Here is a 26848-nt window from a genome sequence, read left to right as displayed (position 1 = left end):
CAACCGTGAGGTTTTTAACCTTTTGGCCCAAACCAAAGGGAGAAAGAAAGCAGGAGTTATCCAAAGGCAGATGTCCAAGTGAGACTCAAGAAGGATGACACTGAAAAACCACGTCCAGCCTTCTACTCAACACGAAGTTCTCAAGACTTTTTTTTTCTACGGTTACCTTACCAAAACTAGCAAAGACTATACATGACTATAGAATCATATAATTTTGATCTCAACAACTTGTATCTTGAAAATTTTCAGCTTAATTTGTCGGTAATTAAAGAATTACGGAATGATACACACGAGTACAAGAAGACTGCGACTAGATAAGCAGCTAAGAGTAAAAAAGCAAAGAGGAAGCCATCTCAAGAAGCTTGAAGTGACTCCTCCGATGCGCCAAAATGTAGCTATGATCCCGGCACAGGCTGACGACAGGTATTTCCTCCTTATGTATATGAATATGGGTTCCTTGATGAGATATTGAAGAAGCCGGATGTGATGTCTCGCTGGATATCAATTTTACGCAGGGACGGTGAGAAAGCATTTGTTCCAAGCAGAATCCATACTCATGATACCCTGTATGAGCAACTCGTCATGCCTTGTGGATCTTGAACCCAAAAACTCTAGGAACGTAATTCTGGGATGCACTCTGTGGCTTCAGATGGCCATATGTCATCAGAAATAGGTGAGGAAATGTAGTTCCAAAGTATGCACCATCGATGTCTAGGTAGAGTTAAGGATGCCAAACTTAAGAGCAATGGACACACTTCCACATCATAAATAACTTGCTGGATCTATCACAAAAAAAGCAATGGTTGGACCTATCGCACTGATGATTCTCAAACCAGAAAATGAAGAAAAGGATGCACCCACTTAAGGACAATCAATACTTGTCTTAAATGATCATCACAATCACATGGACCTCATCAGGTACCGGTCATACCTTTAGTTTCATATCCCGAGCTAAACCAGCTCAAGAACAACTTTTGTGTCTAGGTGGAGTCGCTTTTTTTCCCCAGCTCATGAGAACACATATTCAGAGGAAGAAAAGTCGAAGTGCTGGAAAGACACGTTTGTCTCATTATATAAAAATAATTGATGCATGCAGCTTTTAAGAAATTAAAATATCAGAGATGTTCACAGCGAAACCAAACTTATGAACCAATTCTTATCAAATTCTAAGATGCAATGCATGCTAGCTCATTATTAGCTCTAAGATAATCATAAAGGAAACATGGTATAATTAAGGATACTGCCTTGGTACTTGGATCGAGGATAATATATATCCTCACATCTTGGGCAGTATATTTTAACGGTGCTTGAACGAGGAACGTCTGATTGCCCAACAGGGAGACATGGTTGTCCACAACAATAAACCCTTGGGCATCTACCAAAGTCAATGTTCTTGTACTTCTCCAGCTGATATTAAACAAAATAGCACATTTGTTACCTATTTAGGCAAAGTTGTGAGTAATTACTAAACAGGTAATTATGAGCGCAATCTCACCATAGCTGCCATTCCTTTGCTAGTCAGTATATAACGTGAGTGAATTAGACCATAAAGCATCTCTGCAGCTGATTCAACTAATTCATTCTGCTCCTCAGTGAACATGTCACCTACCCATACCAACAAAATGCATCACAAGCACTAAAATGTTAAAACTCAAGATAAAAATACAGGAGCAATCAATCCTTTTACACATGCCATATCACGATTTTTAATTCCATTCTTACTATAGGAGAATCCTTATGTCCTATGCACATTAAACAATTGAAAAAAACCGACCATGAATGGAAAAGCATGTATGGAACCCAGGTTTTCAAAACACATGGAATATGTGGTACAGCTGTCATCACTGTTCCAGCACTATGATACTAGTGCACTTGCTTACCGTGAGAGGACTCGACATCCAAAATCAGATCAAGTGCGTAATCATAGTAAGGAACTTGACTGCTTAAACCACACAGGTTGAAATCATCTTGTATGTAATCATCATCGACTTCACAAAAGAATTCATTTCCTCGAAGATTGCAAAACCATGAGATCCAAGATGAGTCATCTGCATCAGAACCGCTCACATCTGATTCTTCGCTATCTGTTTCAGATTCCTCTACAATGAACACCCAGAAGGAAAAATCAGAAAATTCCAAAGTAACAGTTAGCTGCATTAATTAGTAGAACGCTATATTTGATGGATAGGGAAAAATCTACACGCTGCCCTAAACAAAGTGATATTCCAGTTCTATCAGACATAAATAAAGCAAAAGACATTGGCAATCAGATAAATATGACAGCAAGTTCTAGAAAACAAACTGTATAAGGTGCCATGATGTAACAGGGGAATGACTGGACACTCCAACAAACCACAACATACACTAATAAGATTTGTTTCTGCCAGAATCTGAAGCAACTAGTAAAGTGTATATCCTAGACCCGAGTCTCCAGCATGTGCTAGAAAAGGTATCTGTGTCATCAAAAGATTTCCTGCGATGATTTCATGCTTATATGTTCTTCCCATACTGGACAGAACCAGGATAGGCTATACACATTCTTCATAGAAGGGGTGTCATTATTGGTCCAAAGGTCAGAGTTGTCATACGAAATGATGTCTCACAAAACAAAGCACAGAGCCAACTGGCAGAACTCCAACTTAAAAGAGGATTCATTCTGAGTGAAGATTTCCTTCAAGTCTGACCTATGGACCAATACTAAACTGCCTCCAGATAAAACCAACACCGTTAAAGTTATATCTTATCACTCGATTATGAGTTTATCTTGGCCTCATACATGTCAACCATTCTCCCACTAATGACTTAAGCTTCTGGATAGGTTCCTTTGCGTCAGCTTCACATTGTACATGTAATGTCAGACTGATCACGAGCGTGTACTGTCAGTCTGATGCTGCAGCGCCACTTACAAACCCTAATGTTTGTGGCATTAGAAAAACATTCAGAGATAGAAGCTGAGAGTCATGCAAGTAGCAAAAACACAGAAACAGCGTCCGTAGTTAAGTAACGGAAAGTGAACCTTCACAGTTAACCAATAGCAGCCCAAGCCTGAAAAAGGTAGTAGGCCATGACTCCACTAATGAAATTAATATGAAGAGCTCGAGTTCACCTTTAAAGGTAAAATAGATCCTAACAAGAATCCACAGAGGAAGGACGAGCTGTCGCCTGGGCCAAAATTGATGGCAGGATGAGGTTCCGACCATATGCAGCAGGTTATCCTAGGGAGGATATGGACCTGGCCTTAAGAATTCCATGGGAAATCTTGCCTGAGCCAGATCAAAATAAAGACGAGCTGGGCAGTGGCGAATAGAATAGAAATCTCGCATTTGGCATCTAGTTAAAGACCGGTGTATACTTAACAAGCAGTGCCGTATAGACTCTGATATAGGGTTTTGCTGCGTTTTGAAAGACAGGTTAGGTTTTATACATCCATCGATCTTAAGATGGAGGCGATTTAGTTTCAAAGTGTATATATGGAAAGAGAGTACGAAAAATGCAGAGAGAGAGAGAGAGAGAGAGAGAGAGATGATGATGGTGTGGTGGTGGTCGTGGTCGTGGTCGTGATAAGATTATGCAAAAACAGACTCCATTGTAATTCTCATGTTTTTCTCTTTCTTCAACAACTATTTGCTAGCATGAAATTGGGGATTATGCATTATTCTTAGCTAGTCATAAAATATCTCCAGCTGCTGCCTCTGCTCCAATGGAAGCTCCACCTGAAATACTTAGTGCTCGAAATCACACAAGAGAGACCCAAGGAGGGCTAGCTACTCCATGCCCGTGACGACACCGAATTCTATGCGATGAATGTCTATTTATGAGGATGGGAGATACAGAGAAACTGTCCATTCAAATGCTTCTAATCGGAGGTGTTGCAAATCTTGTGGGAAGAGGGTACACTGCGGATGCATTGTCTCAGCTCACATATTCGTTATGTTGGATACCGCAAAAAACGAGTAACCTCTTGTGCTCGAAAAAAACCTCTTAAGAATGAAATAAAGGATTATCTTGAAACACAAAAGTTTTGACTCTGAATTCAGTATGGCGATATTCTCTGCTTTTTCATGCCATCCTCTAGCATGGACTTGGGGCAATGCTCTCACTTAACCAAGAAAGCAACATGTAAGGAGTACGGTCATTCAAGTTGTAAAACCAGACAAGCATACCTCCCCAAATCAATGTCATGTTAAAGTAATGACCATCCTAAAGATGCGATTGAAAAAAAAACAAGTTTCAGGAAACGAACAATCACTCACAATTTATAATCAGACATATAGATAAACATTAAAACGTCTTACTTAGATCTTATCACTGAAATACATCCACAACTTCCTAAGCAAACAAGACTCGCAGTCAAGAAGCGAAGACTTGGATTACCTCGTGTATCCAATCCAATCCAATCCAATCCAATCCAATCTACATAAGTACTTTTCCACTATGTAAGTCCATGCTGCTGATAACACGCTTCAATTACTACACCAAAAACTAGTCATGACACCGATGGCAATAACTTAGGACGTATTAGCTGGGTTAATCGGAAACTAGAAAGAGCTATCAGATTTCTAGGAGTTGACTGGCAACGAACCGTTCTTTCCTACAAACACAGCAAGACCTCATTCACAGAAGTGATTTTCAATTATGAACTCAAAAGGAAACTTGATTATGACCGGTCATGTCTCCTGAAATAGCGATCATATTTTTAATGTGCATATTTGAAGTCTATAGCATTTGAAGAGACATGCAAGAATTGGCCAGAGGTCGAAAGAAACACGCTAATCTAGTTAGGTGGGGTTACCACCAATGACCGATTTATTTTTCCGAAACTTATTTTCCACGGCAAAACCGAAGATGCTCCCAAACTTCAGAAGGACAAGAGAATGTACTCCTTATTTCCAACGGCTTTTATAGAATCCTCGAGAACTGCAAATTCTGCAGCGCATAAACTTGCCAAAGACATAGAAAGGTACAAGCTCTTAGGGATAATTGCTTCAAAGAGAGAGACAGAGAGATCATCTTAAAACGAGGGAGCAAGTAAATCTACACGTATCCATCCATTACATGATCTCCCATGCTAATACCGAAATAAAACTCGTAATGAATAGTTGATATCTACAAATCACACTACATCTCAGCAACTCGAGTATCAAAATCTCTGGTGTAACACCAAGATTCGACAGGGGACACAATCAACTCTTACCTAAACTAATAAGAGAAAAACCACACTGCAATTTATTGACATGCTTAATCCATCAAGAGCAGAAAAGCTTGAATCTTTGGAAATACCAGAGTAAATCCAAACTTATGCAGACAGATATACATACTGATGGGTATGCCCCGTGCTAAAACAACCCACGCTTCTAAACAAGCACAGACAGGAGAGCGAAAATAACAAAGCAAATCCCTTTTCTCTCCGAAATGACGCGTACGAGAAGCAATTCAGACATATCATAAAATTTTGAAGAGAGAGGGAGAGAGACGGACCATCGGAGTTGGCCTTGAAGCGAGCCGAATCGCGGTGATCGGAGGGAGCCTTGCCGAGGATGACCGCGTGGGGGGACTTGTCCTTGCCGTTGATGACGCGAGACGTGGACGGCGAGGATCGCTCGAGGAGGTGTTTGTCGAGCACGTCGTTGATGTTGATCCTCTGCTTCCGATCCGCAGCGCCGACCACCACCTCGGACTTGGAAACGCCGCCTCCGCTTCTCTCCTTATACATATTCCTCCTCCTCCTCCTCCTCCTCCTCCTCCTATAGACAGCGAACTTTCTCCGCCAAAGATTCTTCTAGGAGAAGGCCAGCAGCATAAGGGGGGGGCCAAAAGCGATAAACCCTAGCTAGGTTCGTTCGTCAGCGATTGGTTAGGGTTTGGGAGAGGAAGAGAGACGAGTAGCTCGGCAAGGCGAAGCTCATTTCTACGCGGGAGTCGACGATCTCTCGCCCTCTCTGTGTAAGCTTCGAGAGTGGGAAATGGGGGAAGAAGAAATTTTGGATGGCTTCGGTGGAATCAGTGAGGAGAGAGAGAGAGAGAGGGTGGCGTGAATGGTGTGTGGGTGCCGATAAATCGGCGGGGGGACAGCTTTGAGCATTTGCCTTTGGCCAATGAGGAATCTTTAGGTGTTGTGTTGCATTACGGAATAAAAAAAACATTATTATTATTATTATTATTATTATTATTATTATTATTGTCGATATTGTCATAACTTTTTTTTTTTTTTTGTGGGTTGTAGTCTGGTGGTTGCTTGTTTTATCATTTAATTTGTCATGCAAAATCAATACTAGCAAAACTATCAATGGTGGAAGGAATAACTGTTTGATGTACAAATGTAATGTTTTTCTATGTAAGCGATGAAGTATTTCGCTATTAAATCCATCTCCTTCGATTATCGGATAACGTATTGGTAACGCATGAATTTCTGTGAATCCGAAATGTAAATGATAACAGCACGAGTCTTTTTGAGCTAGCGCTTTATCGTCACATAGTCAATACATTTCTTAACCTTTAAAGTAAAAATCCGTTTGATTACTCAATTTTATTTTCATCAAAAATAGTTTTTGGTCCATTCGAAGAAGTAAAAAAAAAAAATTTACTTCTCTCAATAAGTAAAAAAAATCAACTTCTGTTCGGGAGCGAGAGTTGAAAAATTAACTCCTACCCAAAAATTGATTTTTGGAGCAAAAAAAATGTCGCGTCGCTATGCGCGCCCTTAAAAGAGAAGAAACGAACTGGATGCCCGATGGAAGCCTTAACATCTATTGCGGCGAGAAATATCTCTCGATAAATATTTTCGCATTTGGAATTACATCAAATAACATCACATGTTGCGACTCGTTATTCGGTTCCTCCCTGAAGTATTATTACGCGCGCACTATCTATCTGCGCTCTCAGTCCGGTCGCAATCAAAGTGGCTATCAAAGATTTCGGAGCTTCTCCTGGGAGAGAACCCGCTTTGGATATTTCCATGGACCTTATGATGGTAACGGAGATCAAGTGGGGACCACCAACAACCCCCATGTTTTCCACGCGTCGACATCATGTTTTATTCGGACCATCGGAAGCCCTTCGTTTCAACAATTTTAGGAGGAAAAAAAAAAGAAAAATGGAGAAAAGAAGGGCAATTGAAAATTTGAAAGAAGAAGAAAAGATGAGAACAGCTGTACGAATGTGTGTCGACATTCTCCTGCCACGTCACAGGGCGACGATCACGTGCCTCGCCACCCGACCCCTTCTCTCTCTCTCGAGTTTCAATGCACAGCACAGCAAATGCCGGATCTCACAAGCAGCCGAATGGGCAGCTTGCTTTTTCAGAAACGAATTCAGTCGCTTTCGGTATATTTCGGACATGTACGGTAACAATTCTGTCCTCGAAATCCTTTTTTTTCTTTTTATTTTTGTTTCAAATTTATTCCTTGTCATTGATTTATTTTGAAAACAAAATAAAAATTAAATGATGTATTTTTTTTTAGGCAAAATTAAATTTCATTCACTTCGTCGAAATACAAGAGAGAAACCTCCTAATTTAACTACAAATCATGATAAATTTGAGACAACTTCAAAATAAAACAAACTCCAAATAACAAGAGAAATCATCATAATAAGATTATGGGCTACATGCTCAAAGTGCACATCGGCGACATTCACCGAAATCTTCATCTAGTGTTATGGCTTTGCCTTATGGCGATGTGTACCTACTCCTAGTTTTGGCGTCTCCAACACCATCGGCGAGCAGAGTAAAAAAGTTGAAGGAGCACAAATCCAACACCCGTGATAGTGAAACTTTCACGCGACTTCTCTAATCTTCTTTGAAATTAGACTAGTTCAACGGCGAAACCGGAGAAAAGCGAAACCTCGAAAACTACACACGAAAAAATCCCAAATCTAAACAAAATCATGATAGAAATCTCCATGAAAAAAGAAGAAAGAAGCTTCTAGATTTAGGCTAAATCGAAAGAGAAAAATTTTCAAATTGGAGGAAAGTAAGAAAAAAAGGGGGTAACACCGTAACACCATGAAAAAACTCAAACTGGTACACTTGTGACAATTTTATCCTAAAATATTTTTTTACCACGAAAAACCCCAAACTTGTATATCTGTGATAAATTTACCTCAAACTATTTTTTTTAACATAAAAAAAATCTCAAGTTGGTACATCTATGATAAATTTACTCTAAAATATTTTATTGACCACCAAAAATCCTAAACCGGTACACTTATGATAAATTTATTCCAAACTAATTATTTATCATAAAAAAATCCAAAATTGGTATAACTATAACAAATCTACCATCCGTTAGTTTCTGTTAAATTGAGTTAATATCACGAAAAATTCAAATTGATATATTTGTGACCAACATAGTGTAAAATCCTCAAACCGATATAATCCAACTTAGCAATTTGATTATAAAACTTAACGGAAATTAAAGGATGATAAATTTATCATAAGTAAACTAGTTTGAGATTTTTCGTGGTCAAAAAAATAATAGGGGTAAATTTATCACAAGTGTACCGGTTTGAGATTTTTTGTTGTAAAAAAATAATTTTAGATAAATTTGCCACGGATGTACCAGGTCGAACTTTTTGGTGGTAAAAAAAACTAATCTGGAGTAAAATAATTTGGAATTTATCGTGATATTAACCTAAAAAAATAGAGAATCAAAACATATTAAAAATATGAGTGTTAATATAAATAATGTTACCCAACATATTTCTATTCTCGAAAACAAAATAATATGATTAAGAGAAACATGGGCATTATCAAACAGGCCCCTAGAGTAAAGCTTGGTCGATTTCGTATTTTTGCTCGGGATTTCTTCACAGCAAAAAATAAAATAAAATGAAAGTCTTAGTCATTGATATCAATTTAATCATAAATCTTTCAATTGAATCAAGTCAATCATAAATTTTATACATTCGTACCAAATTAGCTTGTTGGATCAATTTTCATCGTAAATCGCTAACAGTCCTACGTGAGACGATAGACAGAATGGACAAATTTTATAATTTTCATATTTTTATTTTTTTCTTTTCATTGCCCAAGTTGCGAGGGTCGAGTTCTCGACTAGACGGGAGCTGCCCCTTACGGATCTAGGCCTGACCTCGCGGCAAGGCAAGGGCGGCCCTCGCCGAGTCTGGTTGGGCATTCGGCTAAGGGCTGCAGCCCTCACCAATTGCTGCCACTGGCCGAGCTAGCAAGGGTCAATGCCCATAATAAAAATAAAATAAAAATAAAATAAAAGGTATATGAAAATTGCAAAATATTATAATATTTGCCCAATAAAATAGTCAACATCTACGCCAGGAATGTGCTGAATTAATACCAATACAAAATATTTAAGATTAAATTAATCTAACTAAAAAATTTAAAACGTATTGATGCCAACCCAATAGATCTAGAATTTATTTATTTTTTAGTATTTTACGCATTGAAAGGGCCATCTGATTTTCTCAATGGTGTCCAAGAACCACCCAACCAAAAAATCAAGCGCTTCTTCTCCACGAATAAGGAAAAAAAGAAAGAAAAGAAAATCAACAGCCAACCACCAAAGTCAAAAGGACTTGGGAATTGTCAATGCCAGCCGTTCTCATTTTTTATGGGGCAGCATGCTAAGGGCGTATGCCGACATGACAACACGACGCGGTGCGATTCGCCGTCACTAGCTCAGCGCCAACTTGACAACAGGCCTTAATGCGAAATGCCCTCTGACAGTAGAATCAAAACCAGCCTTTTTATGAGAACTGTCCAACATTCCGTAGACAAACTGCCAACCGCGAGCATAAGCCATCATCTTGGGGATGATGTTTGTCGCGAATGACCCAAGATTTCTGGTGTCAATTGCAGATATTATAGCACCAGATTAAAAAAAAAAAATTGACAAACTACATGTACAGACAAAGCTGGGAAATGGAAAACGGTTCTCGTGCTAGAAGTTCCAAGCGAACTGCTATTACACATCTGAGAATCGTGATCCCGGCTTATGGCTGCATTTGAGATGGCCTGAGCAAAACTTCTGACGATGCCTGAGTTAGCAAACCGATATCTTCAGTTACCACTTTGCCGAATTTACAAGGTCTGAAGCTTCCGGGAGATGAAAAATGGGCGCTGCCAAATTCAGTGTTAGAGATACAGTTGGCTTCAGCTCAAATTATACTGAGGCTAAACAGAAAAAAAATTGGGAAAAGGTGTTAAACATAGAAACATACGCTTTTCCATCCGATGATCTTCAAGGCAAATCTCCCAAAATGTCACAATTGATGACATGGTTAGTGATCGCATCGGGGCAAGAGTTAGCTTGCAGAAGCTCCAAACGATTAAACGGTGGAGCAAACTGCAGTATGTAGTCTTCATCTGAAAATGCACAGCCAAATCATGAGAAGTTCACATCACCATAGATAGTAAGTGTCAAAATGACAATCTCACAAATGAGGAGCCACTGCATAACTACGAAATCATTATACGAAAACGAAAACGAGACTTAAGGTAAATTAGATATAGATATTGCAATCTCACTTTCTTTGACTGTTCCATACAGCCAGCAGAGGACTTCATCAGCAAATGCCAGGCACACTCCTCCCTGCCAACCCACTTCATTTCAATTCAAGCAAAACGAAGCAAAAAAGGAATGCTCCCAAAGAATTCATTTTGGACCATTGAAGTGCAACTTGTATTTCTCCTACCTCATGAGGATAGAACCAATTCTCATGGAAATCAAACACTAAAACCAATTCTCATTGAATGAGAAAACGAAATTGACCTGCTTCTCTTTCTCAAGTTCTTACATTGCGGATATAATACCCTCAATCTTAATGCCATGACTTACCTGCCAATAGTTCTTCGATTTAACTCTCTGAGTTATGTCTTTGGTTCTTAATCTCTCTGTCCGGACAAGCCGGCCAGTATCATCCCTACAATGACAGCGCCGCCCATCAATTGTTGTCGGGGTAAAAATGTTCAATGTAGTAAGATAGACCTACATATGATGCAGAAACTATAATACAATAAGGCAACACAACAGAGGAGTGAAGAAGTTCTCTACATTGGATGTCCTTTGGAGAGCTAAGGAGGAAACTAGGGTCTTCAGACCTATTCTCAACTAACCACCATGTGATACTCAGTGAGTACTGATGCGGAGATAGAAATGTCACCTATAAGAAGACAAAAGATGAGATACCTGAATCCAATAACTATATAAGGAACACCCGCCAGGAAGGTTTGAATCTGTAAGAACAGATAAATCCTTTGTCAGTAATCTGACAGAAATTAAGTGGTATGCACAAGATACATGAAATGGCAATGTAATCCACACAGAGATAATCAATCCCAAATAATGAAGCTACGAGGTCCACTTAAATCATGTCTATACCATCATCAAATTACAAATAGAGGAATATCCAAAAGTAATTTTCACCATTTCATATCAACAGCTACAGAAAAATGCATGAACGAAGAAAGAACATAAATCTAATCACGACATTGAAAATGGGAAGCTAAGCTTACCCAGAACTTGAGGCGTATGGAGCGATGCAGTTGGGTCAATTTTGCGCAATAATATCTGATGTCTAATCCCAATTTTTCTATGACGGGGACATCATGATTGTACATCGCCGCAATTCGGGCGAATGCAGACTTTTGCCTCATCCCTCATCGATTATTAAAACGTAAAACTTAAGCTAATTAACTCAAGTTAGGCACTAAAATATCATCAGAAGTCAATGCTGAGGAGTGATGGGAAGCCATTAAAGCCTGTGAAAATCCATGTTTTTTTTTTTTTTTTTTGAGAAACAGAGAGAGTGAGAGAGCACCTCGCGTGTAAAAGGATGTCTTTCAACTAGGAAAATAATCTTCGACCAAGAAAAAGAAAAACTAGGAAAATAATCAACCGTGAGGGTTTTAACCTTTTGGCCCAAACCAAAGGGAGAAAGAAAGCAGGAGTCATCCAAAGGCAGATGTCCAAGTGAGACTCAAGAAGGATGACAGTGAAAAACCACGTTCAGCCTTCAACTCAACACGAAGTTCTCAAGACTCTTTTTTCTACGGTTACCTTACGAAAACTAGCAAAGACTATACATGACTATAGAATCATATAATTTTGATCTCAACAACTTGTATCTTGAAAATTTTCAGCTTAATTTGTCGGTAATTAAAGAATTACGGAATGATACACACGAGTACAAGAAGACTGCGACTAGATAAGCAGCTAAGAGTAAAAAAGCAAAGAGGAAGCCATCTCAAGAAGCTTGAAGTGACTCCTCCGATGCGCCAAAATGTAGCTATGATCCCAGCACAGGCTGACGACAGGTATTTCCTCCTTATGTATATGAATATGGGTTCCTTGATGAGATATTGAAGAAGCCGGATGTTATGTCTCGCTGGATATCAATTTTACGCAGGGACGGTGAGAAAGCATTTGTTCCAAGCAGAATCCATACTCATGATACCCTGTATGAGCAACTCGTCATGCCTTGTGGATCTTGAACCCAAAAACTCTAGGAATGTAATTCTGGGATGCACTCTGTGGCTTCAGATGGCCATATGTCATCAGAAATAGGTGAGGAAATGTAGTTCCAAAGTATGCACCATCGATGTCTAGGTAGAGTTAAGGATGCCAAACTTAAGAGCAATGGACACACTTCCACATCATAAATAACTTGCTGGATCTATCACAAAAAAAGCAATGGTTGGACCTATCGCACTGATGATTCTCAAACCAGAAAATGAAGAAAAGGATGCACCCACTTAAGGACAATCAATACTTGTCTTAAATGATCATCACAATCACATGGACCTCATCAGGTACCGGTCATACCTTTAGTTTCATATCCCGAGCTAAACCAGCTCAAGAACAACTTTTGTGTCTAGGTGGAGTCGCTTTTTTCCCCAGCTCATGAGAACACATATTCAGAGGAAGAAAAGTCGAAGTGCTGGAAAGACACGTTTGTCTCATTATATAAAAATAATTGATGCATGCTGCTTTTAAGAAATTAAAATATCAGAGATGTTCACAGCGAAACCAAACTTATGAACCAATTCTTATCAAATTCTAAGATGCAATGCATACTAGCTCATTATTAGCTCTAAGATAATCATAAAGGAAACATGGTATAATTAAGGATACTGCCTTGGTACTTGGATCGAGGATAATATATATCCTCACATCTTGGGCAGTATATTTTAACGGTGCTTGAACGAGGAACGTCTGATTGCCCAACAGGGAGACATGGTTGTCCGCAACAATAAACCCTCGGGCATCTACCAAAGTCAATGTTCTTGTACTTCTCCAGCTGATATTAAACAAAATAACACATTTGTTACCTATTTAGGCAAAGTTGTGAGTAATTACTAAACAGGTAATTATGAGCGCAATCTCACCATAGCTGCCATTCCTTTGCTAGTCAGTATATAACGTGAGTGAATTAGACCATAAAGCATCTCTGCAGCTGATTCAACTAATTCATTCTGCTCCTCAGTGAACATGTCACCTACCCATACCAACAAAATGCATCACAAGCACTAAAATGTTAAAACTCAAGATAAAAATACAGGAGCAATCAATCCTTTTACACATGCCATATCACGATTTTTAATTCCATGCTTACTATAGGAGAATCCTTATGTCCTATGCACATTAAACAACTGAAAAAAACCGACCATGAATGGAAAAGCATGTATGGAACCCAGGTTTTCAAAACACATGGAATATGTGGTACAGCTGTCATCACTGTTCCAGCACTATGATACTAGTGCACTTGCTTACCATGAGAGGACTCGACATCCAAAATCAGATCATCATAGTAAGGAACTAGACTGCTTAAACCACACAGGTTGAAATTATCTTGTATGTAATCATCATGGACTTCACAAAAGAATTCATTTCCTCGAAGATTGCAAAACCATGAGATCCAAGATGAGTCATCTGCATCAGAACCGCTCACATCTGATTCTTCGCTATCTGTTTCAGATTCCTCTACAATGAACACCCAGAAGGAAAAATCAGAAAATTCCAAAGTAACAGTTAGCTGCATTAATTAGTAGAACGCTATATTTGATGGATAGGGAAAAATCTACACGCTGCCCTAAACAAAGTGATATTCCAGTTCTATCAGACATAAATAAAGCAAAAGACATTGGCAATCAGATAAATAGGACAGCAAGTTCTAGAAAACAAACTGTATAAGGTGCCATGATGTAACAGGGGAATGACTGGACACTCCAACAAACCACAACATACACTAATAAGATTTGTTTCTGCCACAATCTGAAGCAACTAGTAAAGTGTATATCCTAGACCCGAGTCTCCAGCATGTGCTAGAAAAGGTATCTGTGTCATCAAAAGATTTCCTGCGATGATTTCATGCTTATATGTTCTTCCCATACTGGACAGAACCAGGATAGGCTATACACATTCTTCATAGAAGGGGTGTCATTATTGGTCCAAAGGTCAGAGTAGTCATACGAAATGATGTCTCACAAAACAAAGCACAGAGCCAACTGGCAGAACTCCAAACTAAAAGAGGATTCATTCTGAGTGAAGATTTCCTTCAAGTCTGACCTATGGACCAATACTAAACTGCCTCCAGATAAAACTAACACCGTTAAAGTTATATCTTATCACTCGATTATGAGTTTATCTTGGCCTCATACATGTCAACCATTCTCCCACTAATGACTTAAGCTTCTGAATAGGTTCCTTTGCGTCAGCTTCACATTGTACATGTAATGTCAGACTGATCACGAGCGTGTACTGTCTGATGCTGCAGCGCCACTTACAAACCCTAATGTTTGTGGCCTTAGAAAAACATTCAGAGATAGAAGCTGAGAGTCATGCAAGTAGCAAAAACACAGAAACAGCATCCGTAGTTAAGTAACGGAAAGTGAACCTTCACAGTTAACCAATAGCAGCCCAAGCCTGAAAAAGGTAGTAGGCCATGACTCCACTAATGAAATTAATATGAAGAGCTCGAGTTCACCTTTAAAGGTAAAATAGATCCTAACAAGAATCCACAGAGGAAGGACGAGCTGTCGCCTGGGCCAAAATTGATGGCAGGATGAGGTTCCGACCATATGCAGCAGGTTATCCTAGGGAGGATATGGACCTGGCCTTAAGAATTCCATGGGAAATCTTGCCTGAGCCAGATCAAGATAAAGACGAGCTGGGCAGTGGCGAATAGAATAGAAATCTCGCATTTGGCATCTAGTTAAAGACCGGTGTATACTTAACAAGCAGTGCCGTATAGACTCTGATATAGGGTTTTGCTGCGTTTTGAAAGACAGGTTAGGTTTTATACATCCATCGATCTTAAGACGGAGGCGATTTAGTTTCAAAGTGTATATATGGAAAGAGAGTACGAAAAATGCAGAGAGAGAGAGAGAGAGAGAGAGAGAGAGATGATGATGGTGTGGTGGTGGTCGTGGTCGTGGTGGTGATAAGATTATGCAAAAACAGACTCCATTGTAATTCTCATGTTTTTCTCTTTCTTCAAAAACTATTTGCTACCATGAAATTGGGGATTATGCATTATTCTTAGCTAGTCATAAAATATCTCCAGCTGCTGCCTCTGCTCCAATGGAAGCTCCACCTGAAATACTTAGTGCTCGAAATCACACAAGAGAGACCCAAGGAGGGCTAGCTACTCCATGCCCGTGACGACACCGAATTCTATGCGATGAATGTCTATTTATGAGGATGGGAGATACAGGGAAACTGTCCATTCAAATGCTTCTAATCGGAGGTGTTGCAAATCTTGTGGGAAGAGGGTACACTGCGGATGCATTGTCTCAGCTCACATATTCGTTATGTTGGATACCGCAAAAAACGAGTAACCTCTTGTGCTCGAAAAAAACCTCTTAAGAATGAAATAAAGGATTATCTTGAAACACAAAAGTTTTGACTCTGAATTCAGTATGGCAATATTCTCTGCTTTTTCATGCCATCCTCTAGCATGGACTTGGGGCAATGCTCTCACTTAACCAAGAAAGCAACATGTAAGGAGTACGGTCATTCAAGTTGTAAAACCAGACAAGCATACCTCCCCAAATCAATGTCATGTTAAAGTAATGACCATCCTAAAGATGCGATTGAAAAAAAAACAAGTTTCAGGAAACGAACAATCACTCACAATTTATAATCAGACATATAGATAAACATTAAAACGTCTTACTTAGATCTTATCACTGAAATACATCCACAACTTCCTAAGCAAACAAGACTCGCAGTCAAGAAGCGAAGACTTGGATTACCTCGTGTATCCAATCCAATCCAATCCAATCCAATCCAATCCAATCTACATAAGTGCTTTTCCACTATGTAAGTCCATGCTGCTGATAACACGCTTCAATTACTACACCAACAACTAGTCATGACACCAATGGCAATAACTTAGGACGTATTAGCTGGGTTAATCGGAAACTAGAAAGAGCTATCAGATTTCTAGGAGTTGACTGGCAACGAACCGTTCTTTCCTACAAACACAGCAAGACCTCATTCACAGAAGTGATTTTCAATTATGAACTCAAAAGGAAACTTGATTATGACCGGTCATGTCTCCTGAAATAGCGATCATTTTTTTAATGTGCATATTTGAAGTCTATAGCATTTGAAGAGACATGCAAGAATTGGCCAGAGGTCGCAAGAAACACTCTAATCTAGTTAGGTGGGGTTACCACCAATGACTGATTTATTTTTCCGAAACTTATTTTCCAGGGCAAAACCGAAGATGCTCCCGAACTTCAGAAGGACAAGAGAATGTACTCCTTATTTCCAACGGCTTTTATAGAATCCTCGAGAACTGCAAATTCTGCAGCGCATAAACTTGCCAAAGACATAGAAAGGTACAAGCTCTTAGGGATAATTGCTTCAAAGAGAGACAGAGAGATCATCTTAAAACGAGGGAGCAAGTAAATCTACACGTATCCATCCATTGCATGATCTCCCATGCTAATACCGAAATAAAACTCGTAATGAATAGTTGATATCTACAAATCACACTACATCTCAGCAACTCGAGTATCAAAATCTCTGGTGTAACACCAAGATTCGACAGGGGACACAATCAACTCTTACCTAAACTAATAAGAGAAAAACCACACTGCAATTTATTGACATGCTTAATCCATCAAGAGCAGAAAAGCTTGAATCTTTGGAAATACCAGAGTAAATCCAAACTTATGCAGACAGATATACATACTGATGGGTATGCCCCGTGCAAAAACAACCCACGCTTCTAAACAAGCACAGACAGGAGAGCGAAAATAACAAAGCAAATCCCTTTTCTCTCCGAAATGACGCGTACGAGAAGGAATTCAGACATATCATAAAATTTTGAAGAGAAAGGGAGAGAGACGGACCATCGGAGTTGGCCTTGAAGCGAGCCGAATCGCGGTGATCGGAGGGAGCCTTGCCGAGGATGACCGCGTGGGGGGACTTGTCCTTGCCGTTGATGACGCGAGACGTGGACGGCGAGGATCGCTCGAGGAGGTGCTTGTCGAGCACGTCGTTGATGTTGATCCTCTGCTTCCGATCCGCAGCGCCGACCACCACCTCGGACTTGGAAACGCCGCCTCCGCTTCTCTCCTTATACATATTCCTCCTCCTCCTCCTCCTCCTATAGACAGCGAACTTTCTCCGCCAAAGATTCTTCTAGGAGAAGGCCAGCAGCATAAGGGTGGGGCCAAAAGCGATAAACCCTAGCTAGGTTCGTTCGTTAGCGATTGGTTAGGGCTTCGGATCTCACAAGCAGCCGAATGGGCAGCCTGCTTTTTCAGAAACGAATTCAGTCGCTTTCGGTATATTTCTGACATGTTCGGTAACAATTCTGTTCTCGAAATCCTTTTTTTTCTTTTTATTTCTGTTTCAAATTTATTCCTTGTCAAAGATTTATTTTGAAAACAAAAAAAAAATTTAAATGATGCATTTTTTTAGGCAAAATTAAATTTCATTCACTTCATCGAAATACAAGAGAGAAACCTCCTAATTCAACTACAAATCATGATAAATTTCAAACAACTTCAAAATAAAACAAACTCTAAATAACAAAAGAAATTATTATAACAAGATTATGGGTTACACGCTTAAAATGCACATTGGCAGCATTCACCGAAATCTTCATCTAGCGTTATGGCTTTATCTTGTGGCAATGCATACCTACTCCTAGAGGTGTACAAAGCTGGACCGAACAAGCCGGACCAGTCGGGTTGGTCCGGTCCTTGAGGTGGTAGGTCCGGTCCCCGGTCCCAATAAATTGGACCGATGACCGGGTGGTCCGCTCCTTGGGTTTCTTGTATTGGGATCGGACTAGCCCGGCCCGGACCGAACCGCTAATAATATATAATTATTTATATATAAATATATACAATTGCAAAAAAAAAAATTGAAAACAAAACAGAATAATAAAAGTCCACTGCCCATTTTTTTCCCAATCTTGCACGGTCGCACTCTCCTCCTCAAGACTCTCTTTTTAGTCTTATTTTCCATCTTGTTTTTGGTCATCTTTTCTCTCTGTAGGCTTTTTTTAGTGTGGTTGGTGATGTTTTTATCATGTAATAGTTGGATTTGGTATTGAATTCGAACATTTTGGTCAAGTTCGTCGATCATAAAGTCATAGCAAGTCACTATGTTTTTACCATGGCATAGTTTATTAAGTTGACTAGATTTTCAATAGTTAGCGGTCCCTCTGGGCGGGGACCGAGACCGGACCGGGATCGGCCCGGACCGAGACAATGGGTCCTGGTCCGGTCCTTGGTCCCGAAAATATGGGGACCAAGACTACGGTCCGGTCCTCGGTTCCATGCTGGGACCGGACCGGCTCGGACCATGCACACCCCTACTCCTAGTTTTGGCGTCTCCAACACTATTACTCGAGCGAGTAAAAAAGTTAAAGGAGCACAAATCCAACACCCGTGATAGTGAAACTTTCACGAAACTTCTTTGATTTCCTTTGAAATTGGACTTGTTCAACAAATAAACCCGAGAAAAGCGAAACCCCAAAAACTACACGCGAAAAAATCCCAAATCTAAACAAAATCATGATAGAAATCTCCACGAAAAAAGAAGAGAGAAGCTTATAGATTTAGACTAAATCGGAAGAGAAAATTTTTCAAATTAGAGGAAAGTAAGAAAACAAGGGGGTAACACCATGAAAAAACTCAAACTGGTACACTTGTAACAATTTTATCCTAAAATATTTTTTTACAACGAAAAACCCCAAACTTGTATATCTGTGATAAATTTACCTCAAACTATCTTTTTTAACATAAAAAAATCTCAAACCGGTACACCTATGATAAATTTACTCTAAAATGTTTTATTGACCACCAAAAATCTTAAACTGGTACACTTGTGATAAATTTATTCCAAACTAATTATTTATCATAAAAAAAATCCAAAATTGGTATAACTATGACAAATCTATCATTCGTTAGTTTCCGTTAAATTGAGTTAATATCACGAAAAATTCAAATTGATATATTTGTGACCAATAAAGTGTAAAATCCTCAAACCGATATAATCCAACTTAGCAATTTGACTATAAAACTTAACGGAAATTAAAGGAGGATAAATTTATCATAAGTGAACTAGTTTGAGATTTTTCGCGGTCAAAAAACTAATAAGGGTAAATTTATCACAAGTGTACCAGTTTGGAATTTTTTATTGTAAAAAAATAAATTTAGATAAATTTACCACGGATGTACCAGGTTGAACTTTTTGGTGATAAAAAAAACTAATTCGGAGTAAAATAATTTGGAATTTATCGTGATATTAACCTAAAAAAAACAGAGAATCAAAACATATTAAAAATATGAGTGTTAATATAAATAATGTTACCCAACATATTTACGTTCTCGAAAACAAAAGAATATAATTAAGAGAAACATCAGCATTATCAAACAGACCCCTAGAGTAAAGCTTGGTCGATTTCATATTTTCACTCGGGATTTCTTCGCAGCGGAAAATAAAATAAAATGAAAGTCGTAGTCATTGGTATCAATCTAGTCATAAATCTTTCAATTGAATCAAATTAATCATAAATTTTATACATTTGTACTAAATTAGCCTGTTGGATCAATTTTCATAAATCGCTAACAATCCTACATGAGACGATAAACGACATAGACAAATTTTATAATTTTCATGTTTTTATTTTTTTCTTTTCATTGCCCAAGTTGCGAGGGTCGAGTTCTCGACTAGGCGGAAGCTACCCTTGCCGGATCTAGGCCCGACCCTCGCGGCTAGGCGAGGGCGGCCCTCACTAGATCCGGCTGGGCGTCCCACCGAGGGCTGTGGCCCTCACCAATGGCTACCATTGGCCGAGCTAGCAAGGGTCAATGCCCATAAAACAAAATAAAAAAATAAAAGGTATATGAAAATTGCAAAATATTATAATATTTGCCCAATAAAATAATCAATGTCTACGTCAAGAATATGCTGAATTGATACCAATACAAAATATTTAAGATTAAATTGATCTAACTAAAAAAATTTAAAACGTATTGATGCCAACCCAATAGATCTAGAATTTATTTATTTTTTTAGTATTTTACGCATTGAAAGGGCCATCTGATTTTCTCAATGGTGTCCAAGAACCACCCAACCAAAAAATCAAGCGCTTCTTCTCCACGAATAAGGAAAAAAAGAAAGAAAAGAAAATCAACGGCCAACCTCAAAAGGACTTGGGAATTGTCAATGCCAGCCGTTCTCATTTTTTATGGGGCAGCATGCTAAGGGCGTATGCCGAGATGCCAACACGACGCGGTGCGATTCGCCGTCACTAGCTCAGCGCCAACTTGACAACAGGCCTTAATACGAAATACCCTCTGCCAGTAGAATCAAAACCAGCCTTTTTATGAGAACTGTCCAACATTCTGTAAACAACTGCCAACTGCGAGCATAAGCCATCATCTTGGGGATGATGTTTGTCGCGAATGACCCAAGATTTCTAGTGTCAATTGCAGATATTATAGTCACAGATTAAAACAAAAAAAATGACTAGCTAGATGTACAGACAAAGCTGGGAAATGGAAAACGGTTCTCGTGCTAGAAGTTCCAAGCTAACTTCTATTACACATCCGAGAATCGTGATCCCGGCTTATGGCTGCATTTGAGATGGCCTGAGCAAAACTCCTGACGATGCCTGAGTTAGCAAACCGATATCTTCAGTTACCACTTCGCCGAATTTACAAGGTCTGAAGCTTCCGGGAGACGAAAAATGGGCGCTGCCAAATTCAGTGTTAGAGATACGGTTGGCTTCAGCTCAAATTATACTTGCGGCCAAACAGAAAAAAAAATTGGGAAAAGGTGTTAAACATAGAAACATACGCTTTTCCATCCGATGATCTTCAAGGCAAACCTCCGAAAATGTCACAATTGATTGACATGGTTAGTGATCGCATCGGGGCAAGAGTTAGCTTGCAGAAGCTCCAAACGATTAAACGGTGGAGCAAACTGCAGTATGTAGTCTTCATCTGAAAATGCACAGCCAAATCATGAGAAGTTCACATCACCATAGATAGTAAGTGTCAAAATGACAATCTCACAAATGAGGAGCACAAATGAGGAGCCACTGCATAACTACGAAATCATTATACAAATACGAAAATGAGACTTAAGGTAAATTAGATATAGATATTGCAATCTCACTTTCTTTGACTGTTCCATACAGCCAGCAGAGGACTTCATCAGCAAATGCCAGGCACACTCCTCCCTGCCAACCCACTTCATTTCAATTCAAGCAAAACGAAGCAAAAAAGGAATGCTCCCAAAGAATTCATTTTGGACCATTGAAGTGCAACTTGTATTTCTCCTACCTCATGAGGATATAACCAATTCTCATGGAAATCAAACACTAAAACCAATTCTCATTGAATGAGAAAACGAGATTGACCTGCTTCTCTATCCCAAGTTCTTACATTGCAGATATAATACCCTCAATCTTGATGCCATGACTTACCTGCCAATAGTTCTTCGATTTAACTCTCTGAGTTATGTCTTTGGTTCTTAATCTCTCTGTCCGGACAAGCCGGCCAGCATCATCCCTACAATGACAGCACCGCCCATCAATTGTTGTCGGGGCAAAAATGTTCAATTTAGTAAGATAGACCTACATATGATGCAGAAACTATAATACAATAAGGCAACACAACAGAGGAGGGAAGAAGTTCTCTACATTGGATGTCCTTTGGAGAGCTAAGGAGGAAACTAGGGTCTTCAGACCTATTCTCAACTAACCACCATGTAATACTCAGTGTTTGAGTACTGATGCGGAGATAGAAATGTCACCTATAAGAAGACAAAAGATGAGATACCTGAATCCAATAACTATATAAGGAACACCCGCCAGGAAGGTTTGAATCTGTAAGAACAGATAAATCCTTTGTCAGTAATCTGGCAGAAATTAAGTGGTATGCACAAGATACATGAAATAGCAATGTAATCCACACAGAGACCATCAATCCCGAATAATGAAGCTACGAGGTCCACTTAAATCATGTCTATACCATCATCAAATTACAAATAGAGGAATATCTAAAAGTAATTTTCACCATTTCATATCAACAGCTACAGAAAAATGCATGAACGAAGAAAGAACATAAATCTAATCACAACATTGAAAATGGGAAGCTAAGCTTACCCAGAACTTGAGGAGCTTCTCTCGCTCGTATCTTTCTTCAGTGTGATATTCTAACTGCAGAGTAGGTAAATATGTCAAGAGGTGAAAATAAAGAGAAGGCCACTAATGGTTCGACGGTAGAAAAAGCAGATAAATTGTAGCTGAGAAGACACATGCAACGAACAATCTCATTGACCTCACGGCTGGTCTTTAGCTCGATATAAAATCTCTTTCCATCATCAGCTGAATCGCAACAATCCATTTCAGCCCCCATCAATATCCGATGAGCCCCTAATTTAGTTTTAATCACAGAACAGTATTCAACATTGGCATCAACATGATGTATCCCTTCTCCCGCAGCTCTTTGGGGGTCTTCAGTTGCAAGGTTCTCAAAGCAATATCCCCAGTAAGATCTAAATACATAAGCAAACGAGTGCAATGAGATCCAATTTCAAAGTCTATTAAATGCTCTTGACATCAACTAACAAAGAATAATTCCTACAAAAGAAAAGCACCTATCCTTAATTTAAGTATCATATTTAAACCATAATGGTTACGGAGGACTAGTACCTGTCAAGATGGTTCTCTATAAATTAAATGCCCACAAGATGTAGGACAAATACAAAATCAAGGAGTGACACTTCCACAAGGCAGCTACTTTAGAAGGCCTCATAGAGATTGCAATCAAATTCCACACCTATGTTGGTTTTCCTATTCAAATAGAAATGAATATAAACCATGCAACATAGTTGAGTACTGAACATATATTCATTTAAGTGAAGACTGAAGATGATCCCATTACTTCAAAAGTTGTCCCCTGGGGAGTCACTAAACTTGAACAACCCACCCCTCGTTTTCTCCTCCAAAAAAGAGAAGCACAAAAAAAGGTTCCCAAAGACAATTCACAAGTTTCAACTATTAAGATTGGTTCCATCTGACATGCAGCTTTCAGCAGAAACTCACTATAAATTCATGTTCTTGTTCTTACGCAGAGACAACTACCAATAAGATCAATGCCGCTCACAATCTAATCAATCCTACATTTCGATGTGAGGAACCTAGTTTACTGAAAGAGAAAAGGAAATAATGGAAGTGCAAAAGAGAGTTTTCATATCCATATCTATGCAAATAGGTCAAGCCATAATCATGTACGTCCTCGAGTTTACGTAGAGTAGTACCTTCTGCGATCTAAGTCACTTTGAGGCCTTTCTGGAAGTTTGTGAACATCAAGGTAGACAACCCCATTCCTTTTATGCACCCCCATCTCCCAGGGCTCATTTCTGCTATAAGGTGTAGCCAATATCTGCAAGGCACAAATAGCATAAATCGCATAAGACACCGATTTCAGGGCTTCGAATTGAATGTCACATGTACTTTCAGTTCCTCAAGATAGGATTGACGTGCATTCCATATAAGAGCATTTAATAATAGTACTCGATGAAGGGATAGGTATTATTACGTGGCAAGACAAAGAAATGGCTCAACACTCTTTTTGTATGGTTTAGCAGTAAAATCAGAAAGATAAGTATAAGTCTTATTATGCCCTTTCCAGTATACAATTTGGTATGCGGGCTGGCACCGCAATGTTCCTCATGAATTGATAAAAATTTACACAGCTATAAGTTCATAAAGAGGGAAATATATTACCTTATTGAGGTTGTTCCGGAATGTCTGCAGTCACAGAAACCCAAAGGGGAAGAATTTAAACCTAGAACTTAAGGAAAATTCACGTAGATGGAAGTCATATGCAGCATATCCCATACCACAAAATGGATGTTCTGCAGCGGGATATTTTTGTCCCTTATGCAAGCAAGAAGGTCACCAAAACCCTCGGAACCCAATTCTGTCACAGACAGAGAGAGAGGCACAGGTGAGCATCCTATGCCCATTTTTAAAATTTCTAATACAATTCATATTTCACACAAACAGCAAGCACACCTTTTTTCCCAATAAAAGTGTCGAAACCTTCATTTAGATCAGCTCCCACATCTTCTGTTATGAAACGTTTAAAGAGCCTCTACAATCGGAAAATAAAGCATCAGGTGAGGTACAGCCTGAATTGGAAAAACTTGCGGACTAAAAGCAGGAAATGAACCAAAGAAAGAAGCACCGGAGAGCTCACCAAGCCGCGATCGTCAAAGCAGACGTCTCCACCTTCCACACGGCTATAGCAAGCAAGTTCACACGGCTGTTAAACAAAGCAGCGCGCGCGATTAGGTTTCATACTATTTGAGGTCTTCCTAATCCGATAATGTAATATACCCACGGCATCTCATCAAAGAAGGAACAATGGCTAATAGAAGTTGGTGCAAATTCCGAAAAGACCACTATTAACGTCATCTCAAGAAATAATAAAGTTAAATATCAGCAAGAAAACAACCACAATGATTCTGTTCCAATATTCGTTCTTCTGGTCATTCTACATTGCCATATAAAAGGCATAGTGTTCTCAGTTGTGAAATCCGCACAAATACCATCTAAATAATAAAAATTCTAATAGCAACGGCCACCGCTTTGTGGTGAATGCTCTGATTTATGTATGTGACAAATGAAGTGACAATCACAAGACTACAACTGATGCAGCCAAAATCTAATCAAAAGCTATCAAATACCTCCTGAAATGCAACGCATCTCCTCGATAATGTTTCTTCGCTCTTGGATAGCTTGAGTTCAGAAACAAAACGCTCATCGCGATGACCGTTGGAAAACTTCGGTCCGAAACCATAGTTTTGCCTTGGCGGATAAGGTACAGGGCGGGGAAGGATACCTGCTCCTCTACCATTTGGATGCCCAGCCTGCCACCGACCACGACCACTCCCTCTGCCCTGACTGCTATTTGTACGAATAGGGGGCAGTACTGCCAAGAGAGAGACTGATCAGGCACAAGGATGCAAAATAATGAAACAAACACAAAGTAACTATATTACTTCTGAAGAGATTCTGCGAAGTTACGGCCACAAAGGTCCTATTTTTGTTCAATCACAATGACTATTTGTTCATAAAGAACGAAAATTGTCAAATTTCGCCCGCATGCGAAGCCTATGTTAGGTGACCTTATTGAATACTATTCCAAACTATGGTGAAACTGAACCGTAAATTTCCCTCGAATCAAGAAAATACAGGAAAACGCGTGCACTCAGAGCTCCAATCATACAATATCAGAAACCAGAAAATCCGGCAACAAGTAGACGAAAGCTGAAGAATCGCGAATAAGAGTATCATACCGGGAATCGAAAAACGACTTGTAGCCGGAGTTTTACAGTACTCCTCGTTATCAGAACCGAACAGATCGGTCTCCTGCTCTTCGAACTCACTACGGTGACTGTTTGTCATGCCACTAAAATTCTCCAAATCCCCTCCGTTCTCATCTTCTCTCCCGCCGCTGCGAGGGCTTCCGCCGTCGCTGCTGCTATCCGCTCCGTCGGACGAAGATCCGGACGACGACGAGGACGACGCTGCTGAAGAGGAAGAGGACGATGAGGACGACGGCGATGACGATCCGGAAGGCGATTGGCGGTTCGTCTTTCGACGCTCGCCGTCACCGTCGCCGTCGCCGTCGATGCGGTCTTCGTCGTAGTCTTCTCCGAAGACGTCCACGTCCTGCTCAGAGAAATCCATGGGCGTGAGGTTTTAGGGATGGAGCTTCGGTGATGATTTGTGAGCAGATGGTTTTATACGCATTTCCGAACGTGGCGAGTGAGTCGAATTACTGAGTTGACTCGTTTCGCAACTCGGCTGAAATGAGCCTCGCGGTTTATTGCTGATTTAACCTACGTAGCACAATACCTTCCGGTAGAGGTGGCCAAATGGATCCGTGGGCCCGGAACCGGCCCGTTGACCTGGCCCACAGTTCCGGGCCGATTCCAACCCGATTTAAAAAAAAAAAAAAAAAGAAGGCCGGGTGAAAAGAGCAATTGGGCCTTGGATCCGGCGGTTCCGAACCGGAACCGGAACCGACCCAAAACCAGTGGTTCCACCTTTTTTAGGAACCGGAACCGCCGGTTCCGTGGAACCGGCTACCTCTACCTTCCGGGGTCTTCGTTCTTCGTTATGCTACTTTTCAACACTTCGATACTTTTTGACATGCCATTCACACATGATTAGTACTTCAAACACGCCAACATAACGTGATTACAATATCCCGACATGCCATTTCAACAGAAAAAATTATATATACTTAAGTCCTATACTCAACTATCCTAAAAATAATATATCTAGCTAGTAAAAAAAAATCTAATCGTGAATCCCTTGAAAA

The 26848-nt window shown here is 39.7% G+C and overlaps 3 protein-coding genes and 1 long non-coding RNA gene across 7 annotated transcripts; 1 reads left to right on the top strand and 3 right to left on the bottom strand.

The window, feature by feature from the left end:
• Nucleotides 1–235: 235 nt before the first annotated feature.
• On the bottom strand, nucleotides 236–6083 carry LOC115732913 (putative casein kinase II subunit beta-4). Its single transcript, XM_048285849.1, has 5 exons — nucleotides 5479–6083; nucleotides 1881–2099; nucleotides 1496–1605; nucleotides 1242–1407; nucleotides 236–711 (listed from the first exon to the last, which is right to left on the bottom strand). Exons 1-5 carry the CDS (start codon nucleotides 5711–5713, stop codon nucleotides 581–583), a joined length of 861 nt encoding a protein of 286 aa, XP_048141806.1. The 5' UTR covers nucleotides 5714–6083; the 3' UTR covers nucleotides 236–580.
• Nucleotides 2862–14874, top strand: LOC125316720. Its single transcript, XR_007199808.1, has 3 exons — nucleotides 2862–2920; nucleotides 3663–3665; nucleotides 14783–14874. It is a non-coding gene; the product is annotated as an uncharacterized LOC125316720 (long non-coding RNA).
• Nucleotides 9835–26286, bottom strand: LOC115736926 (NAD-capped RNA hydrolase DXO1). Of its 3 annotated transcripts, none has more exons than XM_048285848.1 (14): nucleotides 25818–26286; nucleotides 25206–25450; nucleotides 24716–24781; nucleotides 24532–24610; nucleotides 24357–24436; nucleotides 24241–24264; nucleotides 23772–23896; nucleotides 22790–23006; nucleotides 22615–22668; nucleotides 22289–22335; nucleotides 21934–22018; nucleotides 21624–21687; nucleotides 21303–21448; nucleotides 9835–10093 (listed from the first exon to the last, which is right to left on the bottom strand). In XM_048285848.1, the coding sequence occupies exons 1-13, from the start codon at nucleotides 26209–26211 to the stop codon at nucleotides 21345–21347; spliced, it is 1584 nt and encodes a 527-aa protein (XP_048141805.1). In that variant the 5' UTR covers nucleotides 26212–26286; the 3' UTR covers nucleotides 9835–10093; nucleotides 21303–21344. The 3 variants fall into 3 exon arrangements, with proteins under 3 accessions (XP_048141805.1, XP_030524687.1, XP_030524689.1); XM_030668827.2 differs by lacking the exon at nucleotides 9835–10093 and adding an exon at nucleotides 20808–21199; XM_030668829.2 differs by lacking the exon at nucleotides 9835–10093 and adding an exon at nucleotides 20808–21180 and having other exon boundaries at nucleotides 21305–21448.
• LOC115736929 (putative casein kinase II subunit beta-4) lies at nucleotides 12102–17709 on the bottom strand. Of its 2 annotated transcripts, none has more exons than XM_048285850.1 (5): nucleotides 17336–17709; nucleotides 13746–13955; nucleotides 13361–13470; nucleotides 13107–13272; nucleotides 12102–12577 (listed from the first exon to the last, which is right to left on the bottom strand). In XM_048285850.1, exons 1-5 carry the CDS (start codon nucleotides 17568–17570, stop codon nucleotides 12447–12449), a joined length of 852 nt encoding a protein of 283 aa, XP_048141807.1. In that variant the 5' UTR covers nucleotides 17571–17709; the 3' UTR covers nucleotides 12102–12446. The 2 variants fall into 2 exon arrangements, with proteins under 2 accessions (XP_048141807.1, XP_048141808.1); XM_048285851.1 differs by having other exon boundaries at nucleotides 13746–13952.
• Nucleotides 26287–26848: the final 562 nt, after the last annotated feature.

Source organism: Rhodamnia argentea, chromosome 9 (genome assembly GCF_020921035.1).
Source record: "Rhodamnia argentea isolate NSW1041297 chromosome 9, ASM2092103v1, whole genome shotgun sequence".
Lineage (NCBI taxonomy): Eukaryota > Viridiplantae > Streptophyta > Magnoliopsida > Myrtales > Myrtaceae > Rhodamnia > Rhodamnia argentea.
Note: the sequence above shows the minus strand (reverse complement) of the source record. Positions and strands in the feature narration are given on the sequence as shown.

Excerpts from the sequence above, each read along its gene's own strand:
- LOC115732913 (XM_048285849.1), bottom strand. The coding sequence starts at position 5,713 with ATGTATAAGGAGAGAAGCGGAGGCGGCGTTTCCAAGTCCGAGGTGGTG. Across the intron at positions 2,100-5,478 it reads CTTCAAGGCCAACTCCGATG|AGGAATCTGAAACAGATAGC; the intron begins GTCCGTCTCTCT and ends TGTTCATTGTAG. Across the intron at positions 1,606-1,880 it reads GGATGTCGAGTCCTCTCACG|GTGACATGTTCACTGAGGAG; the intron begins GTAAGCAAGTGC and ends TGGTATGGGTAG.
- LOC115736929 (XM_048285850.1), bottom strand. The coding sequence starts at position 17,570 with ATGTATAAGGAGAGAAGCGGAGGCGGCGTTTCCAAGTCCGAGGTGGTG. Across the intron at positions 13,471-13,745 it reads GGATGTCGAGTCCTCTCATG|GTGACATGTTCACTGAGGAG; the intron begins GTAAGCAAGTGC and ends TGGTATGGGTAG. Across the intron at positions 13,273-13,360 it reads GCAAAGGAATGGCAGCTATG|CTGGAGAAGTACAAGAACAT; the intron begins GTGAGATTGCGC and ends GTTTAATATCAG.
- LOC115736926 (XM_048285848.1), bottom strand. The coding sequence starts at position 26,211 with ATGGATTTCTCTGAGCAGGACGTGGACGTCTTCGGAGAAGACTACGAC. Across the intron at positions 23,007-23,771 it reads AGTGACTTAGATCGCAGAAG|ATCTTACTGGGGATATTGCT; the intron begins GTACTACTCTAC and ends TTATGTATTTAG. Across the intron at positions 21,688-21,933 it reads AATCGAAGAACTATTGGCAG|GGAGGAGTGTGCCTGGCATT; the intron begins GTAAGTCATGGC and ends GTGGGTTGGCAG.